The sequence below is a fragment of the Oncorhynchus keta genome, chromosome 21, assembly GCF_023373465.1.
Source record: "Oncorhynchus keta strain PuntledgeMale-10-30-2019 chromosome 21, Oket_V2, whole genome shotgun sequence".
Taxonomy (NCBI): domain Eukaryota; kingdom Metazoa; phylum Chordata; class Actinopteri; order Salmoniformes; family Salmonidae; genus Oncorhynchus; species Oncorhynchus keta.
Window position 1 is genome coordinate 22,286,764 of NC_068441.1, and position 22,858 is coordinate 22,309,621.

The 22,858-nt window shown below is 39.4% G+C and overlaps 2 protein-coding genes across 3 annotated transcripts in view; both read right to left on the reverse strand.

Annotated features, from left to right (window-relative positions):
• Positions 1-22,858, reverse strand: part of LOC118400263 (succinate dehydrogenase [ubiquinone] iron-sulfur subunit, mitochondrial-like) — a 401,361-nt gene that overhangs the window by 324,410 nt on the left and 54,093 nt on the right. The gene's annotated exons all lie outside the window — the stretch shown is intronic.
• LOC118370845 (prolyl 3-hydroxylase 1-like) lies at positions 1,247-22,450 on the reverse strand. Of its 2 annotated transcripts, none has more exons than XM_052473471.1 (15): positions 21,879-22,450; positions 20,537-20,689; positions 6,173-6,362; positions 5,947-6,078; positions 5,660-5,799; positions 5,359-5,448; positions 5,194-5,246; positions 4,807-4,928; positions 4,580-4,707; positions 4,315-4,410; positions 3,905-4,073; positions 3,576-3,693; positions 3,249-3,324; positions 2,981-3,121; positions 1,247-2,793 (listed from the first exon to the last, which is right to left on the reverse strand). In XM_052473471.1, exons 1-15 carry the CDS (start codon positions 22,338-22,340, stop codon positions 1,852-1,854), a joined length of 3,012 nt encoding a protein of 1,003 aa, XP_052329431.1. In that variant the 5' UTR covers positions 22,341-22,450; the 3' UTR covers positions 1,247-1,851. The 2 variants fall into 2 exon arrangements, with proteins under 2 accessions (XP_052329431.1, XP_052329432.1); XM_052473472.1 differs by having other exon boundaries at positions 3,923-4,073; positions 21,879-22,449.

Genomic DNA, 22,858 nt, shown 5'->3' on the forward strand with positions numbered 1-22,858 from the left:
ATTTCATTTTCAAATACATTTGCAAACCTTTCTAAAAACATGTTTTCACTTTGTCATTATGAGGTATTGTGTGTAGATGGGTGAAGAGAAAAAAACTATTCAATCCATTTTGAATTCGGGCTTTAACACAACAAAAATGGAAAATATGAATCCTTTCTGAAGGCACTATACATGCATAGCCCTGTGTGTGTGTTTGTCCGTGCATGTTCTGCTCTATGTAGGCATGACTTCATCCACATGCTAAACCCACACAGGCGCTGTGGCACAGGACCCAGCATTATTACCACCCACAGGCTCAGGGCTGGCTGGGGGAACATAGAAACACATTGGCCAGAATGGACTAACTCAAATCTATATGATTGGTCAAGACACACACAATATGGCCAACACACAAGTATGTCAATATTACTTGCTGATTGTCTTGACATTGACATTTGGACCGACAGGGTTGTTCTGCTGTTATGTCCACAGAACATAAATGACTGTTTGGGTATAATTTCTCTAATTTCTATGAAGATAACCAATAACACCGTGGCACATGGCTTTGAGTTGGAATATCAATTCTACTCATTATAATTCTGTAGGGAAACTCAGCAACTCATCTCACATCCCCAAAGACCTGATACAATTCAACTATTTAAAACTAAGAATGTGGCTGTAGGGTGGAACATTATTTTTGATATAAACATGATCCTAATAGAATAGTCTACTGAGGAGATAGCTGACTAACCAGGGATCAACAACAGACATGTTGACCACGCACAGGCTCCCGAGTGGCACAGCGGTCTAAGGCACAGCATCTCAGTGCTAGAGGCATCACAACAGATCCCGGGCTGTATCACAACTGGCTGTGATCGGGAGTCCCATAGGGCGGCGCACAATTGGGTCAACGTCATCCTGGTTAGGGGAGGGTTTGGCCGGGGCAAGCCGTCATTATAAATAAGAATTTGTTCTTAACTGAATTGCCTAGTTAAATAAAAAGAAATACATCTGAAAAGTCTGAACAGGCTTTCATACAACATGGTCTCCTGGGAATTGGATGACCGCCACACAGCTGTAACTGTGATTTAAGGCTCTCCAGTAGTAACCGGACAGTTAAACCGTGAGGGTCCATACTTACAACATATTCAGAGGGAAAATGGGTACATATTCCATGTGCGATGTACATGAGATGCCATTCTAGTTCCTCTCTGCCACCTAGTGTTCTCTAGAGGTATTACATTAAAGAGCAACACCAATGTTAGAACTGTACTTTTATTTAGCGTATCCACATGAATCAGGTATCAGTCTCTATTCAGACACATTTGTTCATTGTTGTTCTTTCCTGTTTTTTGTTTTTTTGAGGACATTACATCTTTCAATTCCTGAGGCAAAGAACAGTATATTTTAAAACAGTACAAAATAGCAGACTGAGGATCCAAAATCATAAACAAAAGTCATATTATATATATATATATATATATATATATATATATAATATAACAATTATCTGTTCACATGAGTCTGGGATAGATATTCAAAGGTGGTTACAATTGATCACTTTGTGACAAATGTATTTGTGAAAAAGCACTATAGAAATCTAATTTGATTGATTGATTTGATTGATTGGTTGGTTGACATCAGCCATCAGAGTGAGTTTGCAGTCCCTTGGTATTACGGTATGGCTTACATTACAACACCATATCCTTGTTCCTTACCACCATTATTGGGCAGACAAACAACATCCAAAACAATACAGCAAACAACCTCAGATCTTTATCCAGCACATCCACAGAAACAACCTTGACAAACATATTCAAACAGTAGGGAAAAAAAGACACCACAGAATAAGAGTCACAGGTGCTGTTGGTCTCACAGCTCGTCCTTGTCTGTCTGTGAGTCCGAGGATGACTTGAGGTCAGTTTTGGAGTCCTTGGAAACCTTTTTGACAGGGATTTTCTCTGTCTTTTTTGTCGCTGGCTTCTGCTCTTTATTGTCTGCTGCCTGTTTGACATTTGTTTTTGCAGCAGGTTTTGCTTTATCCTTGTCTGCTGTCTTAGCGTTGGCTTTGTCCCCTGCTTTAGCCTTGTCTGCTGTCTTAGCGTTGGCTTTGTCCCCTGCTTTAGCCTTGTCTGCTGTCTTAGCGTTGGCTTTGTCCCCTGCATTAGCCTTGTCTGCTGTCTTAGCGTTGGCTTTGTCCCCTGCTTTAGCCTTGTCTGCTGTCTTAGCGTTGGCTTTGTCCCCTGCATTAGCCTTGTCTGCTGTCTTAGCGTTGGCTTTGTCCCCTGCTTTAGCCTTGTCTGCTGTCTTAGCGTTGGCTTTGTCCCCTGCTTTAGCCTTGTCTGCTGTCTTAGCGTTGGCTTTGTCCCCTGCATTAGCTGCTGTTTTAGTCGTCGCTGCTTTGGCTTTAGTTTTGACCAGCTCTTTCACCTTAGCTTTGTTACCCTTTTTTGCAATGAGTTTTTCTGCGTGCTTCTCTATCGGCTTCTCATTCTTTTTATCCTCTGGATAATCAGATGGCTTTTCACTAACTGTTTCTGCTGGTTCCTCAGGGTTCTTCTCTGCTGGTTCCTTAGGCTTCTTCTCTGCTGGTTCCTCAGGCTTCTTCTCTGCTGGTTCCTCAGGCTTCTTCTCTGCTGGTTTGTCCTCTGGTTGGTATGCCTGCTCCTGGACTAGGGTTGCAGCTTGACCAAGAAGCGCAGACTGGTCAAGAGGTGTAAGCTGTGGTTGTGAGCTTTCTGCCTTTGTATTTGTGAACTCTGTGTCCGTAGGAGAGGAGAACATCTTCAGCATCTCTTGAGCTTGGATCCGGTCCTGGAGACACACACACACAAATTAGGTAAGTCTGAAGCAAGAGAAACTGATGAAATGTAGATGAATCAATAAATGGAAAGTGTTGCTTTCTCCCTCAGATTACAAAATAGCCCATCACAACATAGAATGATAGAAAGAAAGACATGATATACACGATTCCAGATGAATTAACTGATAGATACATTACCTTCTCCTCATGTTTGGGGTCAAGGGTGAACCACAGGGCCACAGCACACCTCTGGCCCTTAGTGACCGCTCTTACCCCGTGAGGGTTCTCATTCCCAGCACCGAACCCAACCACACGACCACACTGAGGACGCACCTCCGCCTGGACAACACAGGTCAGTGACATCAGTCATCATATGCTCAATTAACTTATACCTTAAAATAAATCATGGCGAAACAACTGGTTATACTCTGCAGCACTCAAATCCACATCATTGATTGACACTTACTGTGACCGTTTTGGCATCCAGTTCAGTGAAAATGAAATCTCCTCCTTCAAAGTCATCATTCAGATAGAGGATTGCGCTAAAACACAACAGGAACAAGAGAAGTGTTTTAAAGACAGTGGTGCATGATGATACCTGCAAGTGTAGTAGATGTTGCTGATACCTACGTTATAAGCATATGCATGGTGTATGTACCTGTAGTCTCTGTGTGTGTGTGTGTGTGTGTGTGTGTGTGTGTGTGTGTGTGTGTGTGTGTGTGTGTGTGTGTGTGTGTGTGTGTGTGTGTGTGTGTGTGTGTGTGTGTGTGTGTGTGTGTGTGTGTGTGTATACCTATAGTCCCTGTTTGTGTATGCAGGTGGTTCTTTAATGCACTCGTTGAGCTCAGAGACCAGCAGGCAGTTGTCTGCATGAACCGGGTGACTCAGGTTGTCACGGTCATCCTGCTTCTCTGTACAGACAGAAGATGGAAACATAACTTACTGCATGTCTATACACTCAGACAGGCAGGTGAATAATGTGGGTTAAATGACATCCTGAATTTGATATAGACAACTTGAAGAAAATAGAACATGTTGTTTTCCCATAGTGGTGAATTCCAAAAAGGACCTAAACTCATTATGTCTGGCAGTCAGCCACAATACTGTCCCCTGGGTGCCCACCATAGTTCACTTTCTCACCGTCGATGGCGGAGCGGCAGACCAGGTGGGAGTAGGAGAAGTAGAGAGGAGAGTCCAGACGGAAGTACGACTCCAGGACCCCACGCACCTTCTCACTCATGTCAAAAAACAGGCGGGCACTCTTCAGGGGCACAGTGCCCTCCTGTCCCAACTATAGAACAGTACAAGATCATCAGAAATAGGTGCTTTCTTATCCCTAACCCGCATAGTACATTGATGCCATTGGGCTGGGGCTCAGCTTTAAATAGGTTGGAGATAAAGCTGAGGCTAGAGAATGAAGCTAGCTGGGGTTGGGGGAAGCTGAACATACTGGGTTAGGGTCAGAGTTGGCTAGTGGTGTTTGGGTTATGGTTTGGTAAGCAGGGCTATAGTGTGTAGAGTCAGTAATGTACCTTAATAGCCTTGAGGACAGTGACTCCTTGGAAGCTCTCGCTGGGTGAGTGGGGGGAGGGGTGGCCTTGATACCCATCACCATTCAGCGCAGCCGCCTGACAAACACACAGCGTCAACACACACAATAACAGAATCATGCATTCAGTTTTAACACACAGACCATCAGAAATACACCCTCCATTAACACACAATCAACATACACACTGTCAAACACACACAAACACAGTCAATCACACAGACTAACTAGCCCTGACTCCCACTCACATTAGAGAGGCGGGTGAGCTCTCTGCACTCGTCATTCGAGATAAATCCATCCAGTAGAACCCTCTGAGACCCATTCAGCTGCTTTGACGACATAGTAATCTTGATGTCATCAAACAACAAAGGACCACCTGGTAGGGACAGAGGGAATGAATATAGAGAGAGGTGCACGTCAGAGTATTCTACACAGTCCACTGACATTCCCAAACTTCATGCTCTAAAAACCCTACCTTCTCGTACGATCTTGGCAATGTCAGTCGACTCCTTGTTCTTCTCCTCCACCAGAGTTTCAATCTCCTTCATCAGATTCCCAATCTCCTCAGTGATCCTCGCCGCAGTCTCCCTTTCTGCCCTGCAGGGGGAGGCAATGAACAGTTAAAAGGTTCAAACAAGTTGGAGAGCAGAGCCTATTCTGAAATTGAGAGCATACATGTATGTACTATGTACCAGTGGATGCTGGTGTCACGTTAAATTAGAGGATGGATCATTGTAATGGCTTGACTTGAATGAATGGAGCAGTAGGTTTGATCATTTTCCATTCGAGCCATTACAATGAGAGAGTACTCCAATTTCTCCATCCACCAGCCTCTACTGGTCTGTACGTGTATTTCTCATACTTCTGCTTCTCTCTCAGTTTGAGGGGCATGACGTCTGCAGGGGTCCAGGAATCCTGCAAAGGGAAGGTAAGGATGTAAGATCACATGCTAAAACCACTTGATAGTGATCACCTATCTTGTAGAATCAGTGAGACACAAGCGAAGATCAGAGACATGTTAACCTACCGGATCAACAAAGGTGATTCCAAACACTTCATAAGCAAAGTAGAGTAGCTCCTTTTCCAACAGGGACTGCTGAATATGCTGTTTCACCACCTGAGAGAAGACATGGAGGAAAGTGGGTTGGAGGCATGAGGCACAGGTGTGTGGTGTGTGTGTGTGTGTGTGTGTGTGTGTGTGTGTGTGTGTGTGTGTGTGTGTGTGTGTGTGTGTGTGTGTGTGTGTGTGTGTGTGTGCGTGCGTGCGTGCGTGCGTGCGTGCGTGCGTGCGTGTGTGCATGCGTGTGTGCGCGCGCTCACACACACACCAGTCTAGCGGATATGGCTGCAGCCTTGTCCTCCCCCAGCACAGCGGAGTAGTAAGCCAGGTTCTGATTCATCACCTCCTCCTCTGGATGGAACAGCAGGTAGGTTTTAGCCCACTCTATGGCCTGCTCATACTTCTCACCTGAGAGAGGGGGGGGAGGAAGGGGGGAAGGAAGAGAAGGAAAAAAAGAGGGATAAGAAGAGACTGGTATGAGAGGAGAGGCAGGCACAATCAGATACAGACAGCAAATGCTCCTGATTCTTTCAGTGAATAGGGACTTAGACTCACTGTTGTAGTAAGAGAACTGTAGGTAGTTGAAGTGGGAAGGGAGGAAATCCTCAAAGGGCTTGTCCTTTCCCGCGGTGGAGGCTAGCTCCACAGAACATTTCTGCTTACAGTTCAAAATCTGCATGTAGTGGTCTGACAAAGACAGGGGTACAGGGTTTAGGCTTTTATCCAAAACGATAGCTTGAGGTTGTTTGGGGATTTAGTCTGTCTTAACACACTATCTCACCTGTCATGGACTGGAACAAGTCGGCACTGTACTCCATGTAGTTGTATCCGTCGTAGACGTAAGCTCCTTCACAGAGCGCCCGGCACTCCTGGTCCGCGCTGAAGTACTCCTCCACTGCCGCCTCAAAGTGGTCGATGGCCAGACCGAATGAGTCTGAGCTGTAGTACCGCTTCCCTGCAAGGAACTCCGCCTGGATTAGAGAGCAGAGCAAGGAGTCAGCAGATCCTAGACCCTACCCCAACCGTGTACCAATTAGGTCCCTTGTCACTTCTCCAGTGCCCGATGCCTGCCCTTTCCAAGTAGGCAAAAGGGTAAATGGTTTCAGTCTGACTATGTGTGATTCTAACTGTTCTAAATGGTATATAACTGGTCTTTGTTGCTGCTTTATAACTGATTCATTGTCAGTAGTATAACTAGTGCATAGTTACTGTTATAACTGGTCCTTTGTTACTGGGATAACTGGTGCATAGTAACTATTATAACTGGTGCATAGTTACTGTTATAACTGGTCCTTTGTTACTGGGATAACTGGTGCATAGTAACTATTATAACTGGTGCATAGTTACTGTTATAACTGGTGCATAGTTACTGTTATAACTGGTGCATAGCTACTGTCATAACTGGTCCTTTGTTACTGGGATAACTGGCTGTTCCACTGGATGTCATAAGGTGAATGCACCAATTTGTAAGTCGCTCTGGATAAGAGCGTCTGCTAAATGACTTAAATGTAAATGTATAACTGGTGCATGGATACTATTATAACTGGTGCATAGTTACCATTATAACTGGTACATAGTTACTGTTATAACTGGTGCATAGTTACTGTTATAACTGGTGCATAGTTACTGTTATAACTGGTGCATAGTTACCATTATAACTGGTGCATAGTTACTGTTATAACTGGTGCATAGTTCCTGTTATAGCTGGTGCATAGTTACTGTTATAACTGGTGAATAGTTACTGTTATGACTGGTGCATAGTTACTGTTATAACTGGTGCATAGTTACTATTATAACGGATTCATTGATACTGGGATAACTGGTGCATAGTTACTGTTATAACTGGTGTATAGTTACTACTATAATGGGTTCATTGATACTGGGATAACTGGTGCATAGTTACTGTTATAACTCGTGCATAGTTACTATTATAACGGGTCCATTGTTACTGTTATAACTGGTGCATAGTTACTGCTTTAACTGGTGCATAGTTACTGTTATAACTGGTATATAGTTACTATTATAACGGGTTCATTGATACTGGAATAACTGGTGCATAGTTACTGTTATAACTGGTGCATAGTTACTATTATAACGGGTTCATTGATACTGGAATAACTGGTGCATAGTTATTGTTATAACTGGTGCATAGTTACTATTATAACGGGTTCATTGTTACTGTTATAACTGGTGCATAGTTACTGTTATAACTGGTGCATAGTTACTGTTATAACTGGTGCATATTTACTGTTATAACTGGTGCATAGTTATTATTATAACGGGTTCATTGTTACTGGGATAACTGGTGAATAGTTACTGTTATAACTGGTGCATAGTTACTATTATAACTGGTGCATAGTTATTGTTATAACTGGTGTATCGTTACAATTATAACTGGTGCATAGTTACTGTTATAACTGGCGCATAGATAATATTATAACTAGTGCATAGTTACTGTTATAACTGGTGCATAGTTAATATTATAACTGGTGCATAGTTACTGTTATAAGTGGTGCATAGTTACTGTTATAACTGGTGCATAGTTACTGTTATAACTGGTGCATAGTTACAGGGATAACTGATACATTGTCACTAGGATAACTGGTGCATAGTTACTGTTATAACTAGTACATAGTTACTATTATAACTGGTGCATAGTTACTGTTATAACTGGTGCATAGTTACTGTTATAACTGGTGCATAGTTACTGTTATAACTGGTGCATAGTTACTATTATAACGGGTTCATTGTTACTGGGATAACTGGTGAATAGTTACTGTTATAACGGGTCCCTAGTTACTGTTATAACTGGTGCATAATTACTGTTATAACGGGATCATTGTTACTGGGATAACTGGTGCATAGTTACTGTTATAACTGGTGCATAGTTACTGTTATAACTGGTGCATAGATAATATTATAACTAGTGCATAGTTACTGTTATAACTGGTGCATAGTTAATGTTATAACTGGTGCATAGTTACTGTTATAACTGGTGCATAGTTAGTGTTATAACTGGTGCATAGTTACAGGGATAACTGATACATTGTCACTAGGATAACTGGTGCATAGTTACTGTTATAACTAGTACATAGTTACTATTATAACTGGTGCATAGTTACTGTTATAACTGGTGCATAGTTACTGTTATAACTGGTGCATAGTTACTGTTATAACTGGTGCATAGTTACTATTATAACGGGTTCATTGTTACTGGGATAACTGGTGAATAGTTACTGTTATAACTGGTCCATAGTTACTGTTATAACTGGTGCATAATTACTGTTATAACGGGATCATTGTTACTGGGATAACTGGTGCATAGTTACTGTTATAACTGGTGCATATTTACTGTTATAACTGGTGCATAGTTATTATTATAACGGGTTCATTGTTACTGGGATAACTGGTGAATAGTTACTGTTATAACTGGTCCATAGTTACTGTTATAACTGGTGCATAATTACTGTTATAACGGGATCATTGTTACTGGGATAACTGGTGCATAGTTACTGTTATAACTGGTGCATATTTACTGTTATAACTGGTGCATAGTTATTATTATAACGGGTTCATTGTTACTGGGATAACTGGTGAATAGTTACTGTTATAACTGGTCCATAGTTACTGTTATAACTGGTGCATAATTACTGTTATAACGGGATCATTGTTACTGGGATAACTGGTGCATAGTTACTGTTATAACTGGTGCATAGTTACTATTATAACTGGTGCATAGTTACTGTTATAACTGGTGTATCGTTACAATTATAACTGGTGCATAGTTACTGTTATAACTGGCGCATAGATAATATTATAACTAGTGCATAGTTACTGTTATAACTGGTGCATAGTTAATATTATAACTGGTGCATAGTTACTGTTATAAGTGGTGCATAGTTACTGTTATAACTGGTGCATAGTTACTGTTATAACTGGTGCATAGTTACAGGGATAACTGATACATTGTCACTAGGATAACTGGTGCATAGTTACTGTTATAACTAGTACATAGTTACTATTATAACTGGTGCATAGTTACTGTTATAACTGGTGCATAGTTACTGTTATAACTGGTGCATAGTTACTGTTATAACTGGTGCATAGTTACTATTATAACGGGTTCATTGTTACTGGGATAACTGGTGAATAGTTACTGTTATAACGGGTCCCATAGTTACTGTTATAACTGGTGCATAATTACTGTTATAACATAGGGATCATTGTTACTGGGATAACTGGTGCATAGTTACTGTTATAACTGGTGCATAGTTACTGTTATAACTGGTGCATAGATAACATTGTTACTGGGATAACTGGTGCATAGTTACTGTTATAACTGGTGCATAGTTACTGTTATAACTAACTGGTGCATGCATAGCATAGTTAATATTATAACATTGTCACTAGGATAACTGGTGCATAGTTACTGTTATAACTGGCATAGTTACTATTATAACTGGTGCATAGTTAATTGTTATAACTGGTGAATAGTTACTGTTATAACTGGCATAGTTACTGTTATAACTGGTGCATTACTATTATAACGGGATCATTGTTACTGGGATAACTGGTGCATAGTTACTGTTATAACTGGTCCAATTACTGTTATAACTGGTGCATAATTACTGTTATATCATTGTTACTGGGATAACTGGTGCATAGTTACTGTTATAACTGGCATAGTTACTGTTATAACTGGTGCATAGTTACTGTTATATCATTGTTACTATAACTGGTGCATAGTTACTGTTATAACTGGTGCATATTTACTGTTATAACTGGTGCATAGTTATTATTATAACGGGTTCATTGTTACTGGGATAACTGGTGAATAGTTACTGTTATAACTGGTCCATAGTTACTGTTATAACTGGTGCATAATTACTGTTATAACGGGATCATTGTTACTGGGATAACTGGTGCATAGTTACTGTTATAACTGGTGCATAGTTACTATTATAACTGGTGCATAGTTACTGTTATAACTGGTGTATAACGTTACAATTATAACTGGTGCATAGTTACTGTTAAACTGGCGCATAGATAATATTATAACTAGTGCATAGTTACTGTTATAACTGGTTGCATAGTTAATATTATAACTGGTGCATAGTTACTGTTATAAGTGGGGCATAGTTACTGTTATAACTGGTGCATAGTTACTGTTATAACTGGTGCATAGTTACAGGGATAACTGATACATTGTCACTAGGATAACTGGTGCATAGTTACTGTTATAACTAGTACATAGTTACTATTATAACTGGTGCATAGTTACTGTTATAACTGGTGCATAGTTACTGTTATAACTGGTGCATAGTTACTGTTATAACTGGTGCATAGTTACTATTATAACGGGTTCATTGTTACTGGGATAACTGGTGAATAGTTACTGTTATAACGGGTCCCTAGTTACTGTTATAACTGGTGCATAATTACTGTTATAACGGGATCATTGTTACTGGGATAACTGGTGCATAGTTACTGTTATAACTGGTGCATAATTACTGTTATAACGGGATCATTGTTACTGGGATAACTGGTGCATAGTTACTGTTATAACTGGTGCATAGTTACTGTTATAACTGGTGCATAGATAATATTATAACTAGTGCATAGTTACTGTTATAACTGGTGCATAGTTAATGTTATAACTGGTGCATAGTTACTGTTATAACTGGTGCATAGTTAGTGTTATAACTGGTGCATAATTACTGTTATAACGGGATCATTGTTACTGGGATAACTGGTGCATAGTTACTGTTATAACTGGTGCATAGTTACTGTTATAACTGGTGCATAGTTACTGTTATAACTGGTGCATATTTACTGTTATAACTGGTGCATAGTTATTATTATAACGGGTTCATTGTTACTGGGATAACTGGTGAATAGTTACTGTTATAACTGGTCCATAGTTACTGTTATAACTGGTGCATAATTACTGTTATAACGGGATCATTGTTACTGGGATAACTGGTGCATAGTTACTGTTATAACTGGTGCATAGTTACTATTATAACTGGTACTATTATAACTGGTGTTACATAGTTACTGTTATAACTGGTGTATCGTTACAATTATAACTGGTGCATAGTTACTGTTATAACTGGCGCATAGATAATATTATAACTAGTGCATAGTTACTGTTATAACTGGTGCATAGTTAATATTATAACTGGTGCATAGTTACTGTTATAAGTGGTGCATAGTTACTGTTATAACTGGTGCATAGTTACTGTTATAACTGGTGCATAGTTACAGGGATAACTGATACATTGTCACTAGGATAACTGGTGCATAGTTACTGTTATAACTAGTACATAGTTACTATTATAACTGGTGCATAGTTACTGTTATAACTGGTGCATAGTTACTGTTATAACTGGTGCATAGTTACTGTTATAACTGGTGCATAGTTACTATTATAACGGGTTCATTGTTACTGGGATAACTGGTGAATAGTTACTGTTATAACTGGTCCATAGTTACTGTTATAACTGGTGCATAATTACTGTTATAACGGGATCATTGTTACTGGGATAACTGGTGCATAGTTACTGTTATAACTGGTGCATAGTTACTATTATAACTGGTGCATAGTTACTGTTATAACTGGTGTATCGTTACTATTATAACTGGTGCATAGTTACTGTTATAACTGGTGCATAGATAATATTATAACTAGTGCATTGTTACTGTTATAACTGGTGCATAGTTAATATTATAACTGGTGCATAGTTACTGTTATAACTGGTGCATAGTTACTGTTATAACTGGTGCATAGTTACTGTTATAACTGGTGCATAGTTACAGGGATAACTGATACATTGTCACTAGGATAACTGGTGCATAGTTAATGTTATAACTAGTACATAGTTACTATTATAACTGGTGCATAGTTACTGTTATAACTGGTGCATAGTTACTGTTATAACGGGTTCATTGTTACTGTCATAATGGGAGCATAGCTACTGTTATAACGGGTGCATAGCTACTATTATAACTGGTGCATAGTTACTGTTATAACTGGTGCATAGATACTATTATAACTGGTGAATAGTTACTGTTATAACTGGTCCATAGTTACTGTTATAACTGGTGCATAGTTACTGTTATAATGGGTTCATAGTTACAGGGATAACTGATACATTGTCACTAGGATAACTGGTGCATAGTTACTGTTATAACTAGTACATAGTTACTGTTATAGCGGGTGCATTGTTACTGTTATAACGGGTGCATAGTTACTGTTATAACGGGTACATTGTTACTGTCATAATGGGAGCATTGTTACTGTCATAATGGATGCATAGCTACTGTCATAACGGGAGCATTGTTACTGTCATAATGGATGCATAGCTACTCTCATAACGGGAGCGTTGTTACTGTCATAATGGGTGCATAGCTACTGTTATAACAGGTGCATAGCTACTGTTGTAACTGTTGCATTGTTACTGTTATAACGTGTGCATTGTTACTGTTATAACGGGTGCATAGTTACTGTTATAACGGGTGCATTGTAACTGTTATAACGGGTGCATTGTTATTGTCATAACGGAAGCATTGTTACTGTCATAATGGGAGCATTGTTACTGTCATAATGGGTGCATAGCTACTGTCATAACGGGAGCATTGTTACTGTTATAATGGGTGCATAGCTACTGTTATAACGGGTGCATAGCTACTATTATAACTGGTGCATAGTTACTGTTATAACTGGTGCATAGTTACTGTTATAACGGGTTCATTGTTACTGTCATAATGGGTGCATAGCTACTGTTATAACGGGTAGATAGCTACTATTATAACTGGTGCATAGTTACTGTTATAACTGGTGCATAGATACTATTATAACTGGTGAATAGTTACTGTTATAACTGGTCCATAGTTACTGTTATAACTGGTGCATAGTTACTGTTATAACTAGTACATAGTTACTGTCATAACGGGAGCATTGTTACTGTCATAATGGGTGCATAGCTACTGTCATAACGGGAGCATTGTTACTGTCATAATGGGTGCACAGCTACTGTTATAACAGGTGCATAGCTACTGTTGTAACTGTTACGTTGTTACTGTTATAACGGGAGCATTGTTACTGTTATAACGTGTGCATTGTTACTGTTATAACGGGTGCATAGTTACTGTTATAACGGGTGCATTGTTACTGTTATAGCGGGTGCATTGTTACTGTTATAACGGGTGCATAGTTACTGTTATAACGGGTACATTGTTACTGTCATAACGGGAGCATTGTTACTGTCATAATGGGTGCATAGCTACTGTCATAACGGGAGCATTGTTACTGTCATAATGGGTGCATAGCTACTGTTATAACAGGTGCATAGCTACTGTTGTAACTGTTACGTTGTTACTGTTATAACGGGAGCATTGTTACTGTTATAACGTGTGCATTGTTACTGTTATAACGGGTGCATAGTTACTGTTATAACGGGTGCATTGTTACTGTTATAACGGGTGCATTGTTATTGTCATAACGGGAGCATTGTTACTGTCATAATGGGTGCATAGCTACTGTTATAACGGGTGCATTGTTACTGTTATAACGGGTGCATAGCTACTGTTATAACTGTTGCATTGTTACTGTTATAACGGGTGCATAGCGACTGTTATAACTGTTGCATTGTTACTGTTATAATGGGTGCATAGCTACTGTTATAACGGGTGCATAGCTACTATTATAACTGGTGCATAGTTACTGTTATAACTGGTGCATTGTTACTGTTATAACGGGTGCATTGTTACTGTTATAACGGGTGTATAGCTACTGTTATAACTGGTGCATAGTTACTGTTATAACGGGTTCATTGTTACTGGGATAACTGATACGTTGTCACTAGGATAACTGGTGCATTGTTACTGTTATAACGGGTGCATTGTTACTGTTATAACGGGTGCATTGTTACTGTTAGAAAAATGTGCATTGTTACTGTTATAACGGGTGCATTGTTACTGTCATAACGGGAGCATTGTTACTGTCATAATGGGTGCATAGCTACTGTTATAACGGGTGCATTGTTACTGTTATAACGGGTGCATAGCTACTGTTATAACTGTTGCATTGTTACTGTTATAACGGGTGCATAGCTACTGTTATAACTGTTGCATTATTACTGTTATAACGGGTGCATAGCTACTGTTATAACTGTTGCATTGTTACTGTTATAACTGGTGCATAATTACTGTTATAACGGGTACATAGTTACTGTTATAACTGTTGCATTGTTACTGTTATAACTGATGCATTGTTACTGTTATAACGGGTGCATAGCTACTGTAATAACTGTTGCATTGTTACTGTTATAACTGGTGCATTGTTACTGTTATAACGGGTGCATTGTTACTGTTATAACGGGTGCATAGCTACTGTTATAACTGTTGCATTGTTACTGTTATAACTGGTGCATTGTTACTGTTATAACGGGTGCATTGTTACTGTTATAACGGGTGCATAGCTACTGTTATAACTGTTGCATTGTTACTGTTATAACTGGTGCATAATTACTGTTATAACGGGTGCATTGTTACTGTTATAACGGGTGCATTGTTACTGTTATAACGGGTGCATTGTTACTGTAATAACGGGAGCATTGTTACTGTCATAATGGGTGCATAGCTACTGTTATAACGGGTGCATTGTTACTGTTATAACGGGTGCATAGCTACTGTTATAACTGTTGCATTGTTACTGTTATTACTGGTGCATTGTTACTGTTATAACGGGTGCATTGTTACTGTTATAACGGGTGCATAGCTACTGTTATAACTGTTGCATTGTTACTGTTATAACTGGTGCATTGTTACTGTTATAACGGGTGCATAGCTACTGTTATAACTGTTGCATTGTTACTGTTATAACTGGTGCATAATTACTGTTATAACGGGTGCATTGTTACTGTAATAACGGGAGCATTGTTACTGTCATAATGGGTGCATAGCTACTGTTATAACTGTTGCATTGTTACTGTTATAACGGGTGCATAGCTGCTGTTATAACTGTTGCATTGTTACTGTTATAACTGGTGCATTGTTACTGTTATAACGGGTGCATTGTTACTGTTATAACGGGTGCAGAGCTACTGTTATAACTGTTGCATTGTTACTGTTATAACTGGTGCATGATTACTGTTATAACGGGTGCATAGTTACTGTTATAACGAGTGCGTTGTTACTGTTATAACGGGTGCATTGTTACTGTAATAACGGGAGCATTGTTACTGTCATAATGGGTGCATAGCTACTGTTATAACGGGTGCATTGTTACTGTTATAACGGGTGCATAGCTACTGTTATAACTGTTGCATTGTTACTGTTATAACTGGTGCATTGTTACTGTTATAACGGGTGCATTGCTACTGTTATAACTGTTGCATTGTTACTGTTATAACTGGTGCATTGTTACTGTTATAACGGGTGCATTGTTACTGTTATAACGGGTGCATAGCTACTGTTATAACTGTTGCATTGTTACTGTTATAACTGGTGCATTGTTACTGTTATAACGGGTGCATAGCTACTGTTATAACTGTTGCATTGTTACTGTTATAACTGGTGCATAATTACTGTTATAACGGGTGCATAGTTACTGTTAAAAGCGAGTGCATTGTTACTGTTATAACGGGTGCATTGTTACTGTAATAACGGGAGCATTGTTACTGTCATAATGGGTGCATAGCTACTGTTATAACTGTTGCATTGTTACTGTTATAACGGGTGCATAGCTACTGTTATAACTGTTGCATTTTTACTGTTATAACGGGTGCATAGCTACTGTTATAACTGTTGCATTGTTACTGTTATAACTGGTGCATTGTTACTGTTATAACGGGTGCATTGTTACTGTTATAACGGGTGCATAGTTACTGTTATAACTGTTGCATTGTTACTGTTATAACGGGTGCATAGCTACTGTTATAACTGTTGCATTTTTACTGTTATAACGGGTGCATAGCTACTGTTATAACTGTTGCATTGTTACTGTTATAACTGGTGCATTGTTACTGTTATAACGGGTGCATTGTTACTGTTATAACGGGTGCATAGCTACTGTTATAACTGTTGCATTTTTACTGTTATAACGGGTGCATAGCTACTGTTATAACGGGTGCATAGCTACTGTTATAACTGTTGCATTGTTACTGTTATAACTGGTGCATTGTTACTGTTATAACGGGTGCATAGTTACTGTTATAACGAGTGCATTGTTACTGTTATAACGGGTGCATTGTTACTGTAATAACGGGAGCATTGTTACTGTCATAATGGGTGCATAGCTACTGTTATAACTGTTGCATTGTTACTGTTATAACTGGTGCATTGTTACTGTTATAACGGGTGCATAGCTACTGTTATAACTGTTGCATTGTTACTGTTATAACTGGTGCATTGTAACTGTTATAACGGGTGCATTGTTACTGTTATAATGGGTGCATAGCTACTGTTATAACTGTTGCATTGTTACTGTTATAACTGGTGCATTGTTACTGTTATAACGGGTGCATAGCTACTGTTATAACTGTTGCATTGTTACTGTTATAACTGGTGCATAATTACTGTTATAACGGATGCATAGTTACTGTTATAACGAGTTCATTGTTACTGTTATAACGGGTGCATTGTTACTGTAATAACGGGAGCATTGTTACTGTCATAATGGGTGCATAGCTACTGTTATAACTGTTGCATTGTTACTGTTATAACGGGTGCATAGCTACTGTTATAACTGTTGCATTTTTACTGTTATAACGGGTGCATAGCTACTGTTATAACTGTTGCATTGTTACTGTTATAACTGGTGCATTGTTACTGTTATAACGGGTGCATTGTTACTGTTATAACGGGTGCATAGCTACTGTTATAACTGTTGCATTGTTACTGTTATAACTGGTGCATGATTACTGTTATAACGGGTGCATTGCTACTGTTATAACTGTTGCATTGTTACTGTTATAACTGGTGCATTGTTACTGTTATAACGGGTGCATTGTTACTGTTATAACGGGTGCATAGCTACTGTTATAACTGTTGCATTGTTACTGTTATAACTGGTGCATTGTTACTGTTATAACGGGTGCATAGCTACTGTTATAACTGTTGCATTGTTACTGTTATAACTGGTGCATAATTACTGTTATAACGGGTGCATAGTTACTGTTAAAAGCGAGTGCATTGTTACTGTTATAACGGGTGCATTGTTACTGTAATAACGGGAGCATTGTTACTGTCATAATGGGTGCATAGCTACTGTTATAACTGTTGCATTGTTACTGTTATAACGGGTGCATAGCTACTGTTATAACTGTTGCATTTTTACTGTTATAACGGGTGCATAGCTACTGTTATAACTGTTGCATTGTTACTGTTATAACTGGTGCATTGTTACTGTTATAACGGGTGCATTGTTACTGTTATAACGGGTGCATAGTTACTGTTATAACTGTTGCATTGTTACTGTTATAACGGGTGCATTGTTACTGTAATAACGGGAGCATTGTTACTGTCATAATGGGTGCATAGCTACTGTTATAACTGTTGCATTGTTACTGTTATAACGGGTGCATAGCTACTGTTATAACTGTTGCATTTTTACTGTTATAACGGGTGCATAGCTACTGTTATAACTGTTGCATTGTTACTGTTATAACTGGTGCATTGTTACTGTTATAACGGGTGCATTGTTACTGTTATAACGGGTGCATAGCTACTGTTATAACTGTTGCATTTTTACTGTTATAACGGGTGCATAGCTACTGTTATAACGGGTGCATAGCTACTGTTATAACTGTTGCATTGTTACTGGTATAACTGGTGCATAATTACTGTTATAACGGGTGCATAGTTACTGTTATAACGAGTGCATTGTTACTGTTATAACGGGTGCATTGTTACTGTAATAACGGGAGCATTGTTACTGTCATAATGGGTGCATAGCTACTGTTATAACTGTTGCATTGTTACTGTTATAACTGGTGCATTGTTACTGTTATAACGGGTGCATAGCTACTGTTATAACTGTTGCATTGTTACTGTTATAACTGGTGCATTGTAACTGTTATAACAGGTGCATTGTTACTGTTATAATGGGTGCATAGCTACTGTTATAACGGTTGCATTGTTACTGTTATAACTGGTGCATAATTACTGTTATAACGGATGCATAGTTACTGTTATAACGAGTGCACTGTTACTGTTATAACGGGTGCATTGTTACTGTAATAACGGGAGCATTGTTACTGTCATAATGGGTGCATAGCTACTATTATAACTGTTGCATTGTTACTGTTATAACGGGTGCATAGCTACTGTTATAACTGTTGCATTGTTACTGTTATAGCTGGTGCATTGTTACTGTTATAACGGGTGCATTGTTACTGTTATAACGGGTGCATAGCTACTGTTATAATTGTTGCATTTTTACTGTTATAACTGGTGCATAATTACTGTTACAACGGGTGCATAGTTACTGTTATAACGAGTGCATTGTTACTGTTGTAACGGGTGCATTGTTACTGTAATAACGGGAGCATTGTTACTGTCATAATGGGTGCATAGCTACTGTTATAACGGGTGCATTGTTACTGTTATAACGGGTGCATAGCTACTGTTATAACTGTTGCATTGTTACTGTTATAACTGGTGCATAATTACTGTTATAACGGGTGCATAGCTACTGTTATAACGAGTGCATTGTTACTGTTATAACGGGTGCATTGTTACTGTCATAACGGGAGCATTGTTACTGTCATAATGGGTGCATAGCTACTGTTATAACGGGTGCATTGTTACTGTTATAACGGGTGCATAGCTACTGTTATAACTGTTGCATTGTTACTGTTATAACGGGTGCATAGCTTCTGTTATAATTGTTGTGTTGTTACTGTTATAACGGGTGCATAGCTACTGTTATAACTGTTGCATTGTTACTGTAATAACAGGTGCATAGCTACTGTTATAACTGTTGCATTGTTACTGTTATAACTGGTGCATTGTTACTGTTATAATGGGTGCATTGTTACTGTTATAACGGGTGCATAGCTACAGTTATAACTGTTGCATTGTTACTGTTATAACTGGTGCATTGTTACTGTTATAACGGGTGCATAGCTACTGTTATAACTGTTGCATTTTTACTGTTATAACGGGTGCATAGCTACTGTTATAACTGTTGCATTGTTACTGTTATAACTGGTGCATTGTTACTGTTATAACGGGTGCATTGTTACTGTTATAACGGGTGCATAGCTACTGTTATAACTGTTGCATTGTTACTGTTATAACTGGTGCATAATTACTGTTATAACGGGTGCATAGTTACTGTTATAACGAGTGCATTGTTACTGTTGTAACGGGTGCATTGTTACTGTAATAACGGGAGCATTGTTACTGTCATAATGGGTGCATAGCTACTGTTATAACGGGTGCATTGTTACTGTTATAACGGGTGCATAGCTACTGTTATAACTGTTGCATTGTTACTGTTATAACTGGTGCATAATTACTGTTATAACGGGTGCATAGCTACTGTTATAACGAGTGCATTGTTACTGTTATAACGGGTGCATTGTTACTGTCATAACGGGAGCATTGTTACTGTCATAATGGGTGCATAGCTACTGTTATAACGAGGGCATTGTTACTGTTATAACGGGTGCATAGCTACTGTTATAACTGTTGCATTGTTACTGTTATAACGGGTGCATAGCTTCTGTTATAATTGTTGTGTTGTTACTGTTATAACGGGTGCATAGCTACTGTTATAACTGTTGCATTGTTACTGTAATAACGGGTGCATAGCTACTGTTATAACTGTTGAATTGTTACTGTTATAACTGGTGCATTGTTACTGTTATAATGGGTGCATTGTTACTGTTATAACGGGTGCATAGCTACAGTTATAACTGTTGCATTGTTACTGTTATAACTGGTGCATTGTTACTGTTATAATGGGTGCATTGTTACTGTTATAACGGGTGCATAGCTACAGTTATAACTGTTGCATTGTTACTGTTATAACTGGTGCATTGTTACTGTTATAACGGGTGCATTGTTACTGCTATAACGGGTGCATTGTTACGGTTATAACGGGTGCATTACTAGGGACGAGTAGTGTCAGTCTCACCATGTGCGGCCGGGCTTCCAGGTCTTTGAAGTCCTCCTGCTGTACTCCTGCCATCATCCTGTAATAGTCCAGGTTCTGCTTCATCTCCATGTGGTCTGGGTTGGCCAGGAAAAAGGTGTTTGCTGCCGCCACAGCCTTATCCAGCTTGTTGATCTACAGAGGTAAGAGAGATACTTAGCACAACAAAACAATGACACAACATAATATGAATAACTCTCACACAACAAGCAAACAAAGAGAAGTAGCACATTAAGACTCCAAAGGCTTCCCTAAATGCTCCACGTCTCATAAGTCTTCTGTCATCTGGCTAGGAGCCAGGACTTCCTGGAATGATGTAACAAATGTGTGAGCTGCAATCACCAGCATGCTGTTTCAGGCAACTAGTCATTATCCTTTAGGCTTCCTATAGTATACATGAATCTCAGTGGAGGCTGCTGAGGGTAGGATGGCATATAGTAATGGCTGGAACAGAGGGACTGGAATGGCATCAAACACATTGAAACCATGTGTTTGATACCATTCCACTGATTCCGCTCCAGTCATTACCACAAGCCAGTCCTCCCCAATTAAGCTGCTACCAACCTCCTGTGATAAATGTTGCCTACCACCAGGGACTGTGTATCTTTTACAGATTTTTGTGTTTATGTTTGTAAATCAGTACATATTTTGCTCATATCGATTGGCATTAGTAAATAGGCAATATGGATAAACAATGAGGAACTGCAGCTCTCAGGAACTGCAGGCCTTATAGGTTGCGTGTATTTACTTTATTTAACTAGCTACTCTTACTACAATGTAGTAACCCGTTTATAAACAGACTTTTAAACTGAGTTTGGTTTAGGCCTCTCCTGTTCATGTATAGGCCTATTCTAACAATAGCTAAATAAACTATTGAATGGCAGGTATATAGCATGCAGAAGCTGCTGAGTAGCTTCGCTTTTTGATGACAAGCCCCAAAAAACGAGAAGAATCAAGCGCCAGAACGTAAGTGGTCTGTCTACATAGCTAGACTCCACCTAGAGACGTGGCACGGCCGGCTGGGGGGTTGGGGAAAGCTGAGCAGATCACGTAGCCTACAGTTAACGAATTGCTTGAGGGAAGTTTGAATGAAATTGGACAACATAAAGTGACATGACCTTTATTTTGTCATGTAAGTGTGATAAATGTGCACCGCGATTCAAACAACATGAACATGTTGTGGAATAAGATATGATGCAGGAGCATCTTACTCCACAACATGGGATACTGTCTGTGTGGAAGATATATTGTAGCAAGCCTATGCAAAATATACAAATGTATAATGCATAACTTTATAGGGCCTATATGATCAACTATTTTATACCTTGAAGTACGCGACTTGCAGGTAATTGTAGGGGGTTCTTTTCTTAAACTCAAGGTCCACATCTTCAGTGACTTTATGAATAGTTGGTGGTCCAATTTTCTCACTTTCGCAGGTATTTACACAATCAGCCCTTTTCATAATTTTCTGGAAAAAGCCCAGATCTTCCACGGAGCCAGCGCCTGGTACTGGCACAACCATGCTGGATAAAGGCTCCCCGAAAGCGCTCTGGTTGGCACAAGTTATCCGGCAATGCGCCTTCACCCTGCGAATCGCAGCCTTGTTCCGAAGCGCTCTCTCCATGTTCAGAATTACCGTCATCCAGTCCCCCTTGTAGTAGGCTTCCACCGCGGTGTCGAACAGCAGATCATAAGGTTCCAGAATAACATTACTACTGAGCTGCACGTCCGAAAGGCAACATGGGATGCAAACGCCTGAAATCGCTACTACAAAACGCCACAGCATTCTGGAAAATTGGATCTCTACGTGGAAAGGAGCAGTCGTCGGCAGAGAAGTGAGCTGGAAGTTTAGCCGGGGCCTGCAAACTTCTGTCGGTGGGTGGGATTAACTGGGAGTCGCTGAGACGAACAGCCCCTGTGAGGTGCCCCACCATCTCACGACGCACAGTGCCGCTGTGGCCCAGTTCACTCTCTCCTCACAGGCCGGCCAGACATCAAAGTCCAATTTAAAAATGATCAATAAGTATATAGGTCATATTCAGTTGTTAAATTGTCTATTTGAGTATGATAACAAAAATGTGTCTCATAAATATTTTTTCTAAGATGTTATCACACTCTAAATAGCCTAGTCCATTTAACAATAGACCAACCAAGGGCTCTGGTATTTTTTTTAAACTATTTGGGGTCAGCAGGTGTTACAAAGTTTCTAGAGTCAGATCATGACCATTTCCTCTGAGACACATAAGATATAGTATATACAGTAAGCTTAATTCTATAGCTAGAGGACTCCTGATATCCACAGGA

Bases quoted from the DNA above. Each gene is read 5' to 3' on its own strand.
- LOC118370845 (XM_052473471.1), bottom strand. From the start codon at position 22,340: ATGCTGTGGCGTTTTGTAGTAGCGATTTCAGGCGTTTGCATCCCATGT. The intron at 4,708-4,806 runs GTAGGGTTTTTA...TGTCCCTACCAG, and splicing joins TGCCAAGATCGTACGAGAAG to GTGGTCCTTTGTTGTTTGAT. The intron at 3,694-3,904 runs GTGGGCACCCAG...CTGTCTGTACAG, and splicing joins CGGTGAGAAAGTGAACTATG to AGAAGCAGGATGACCGTGAC.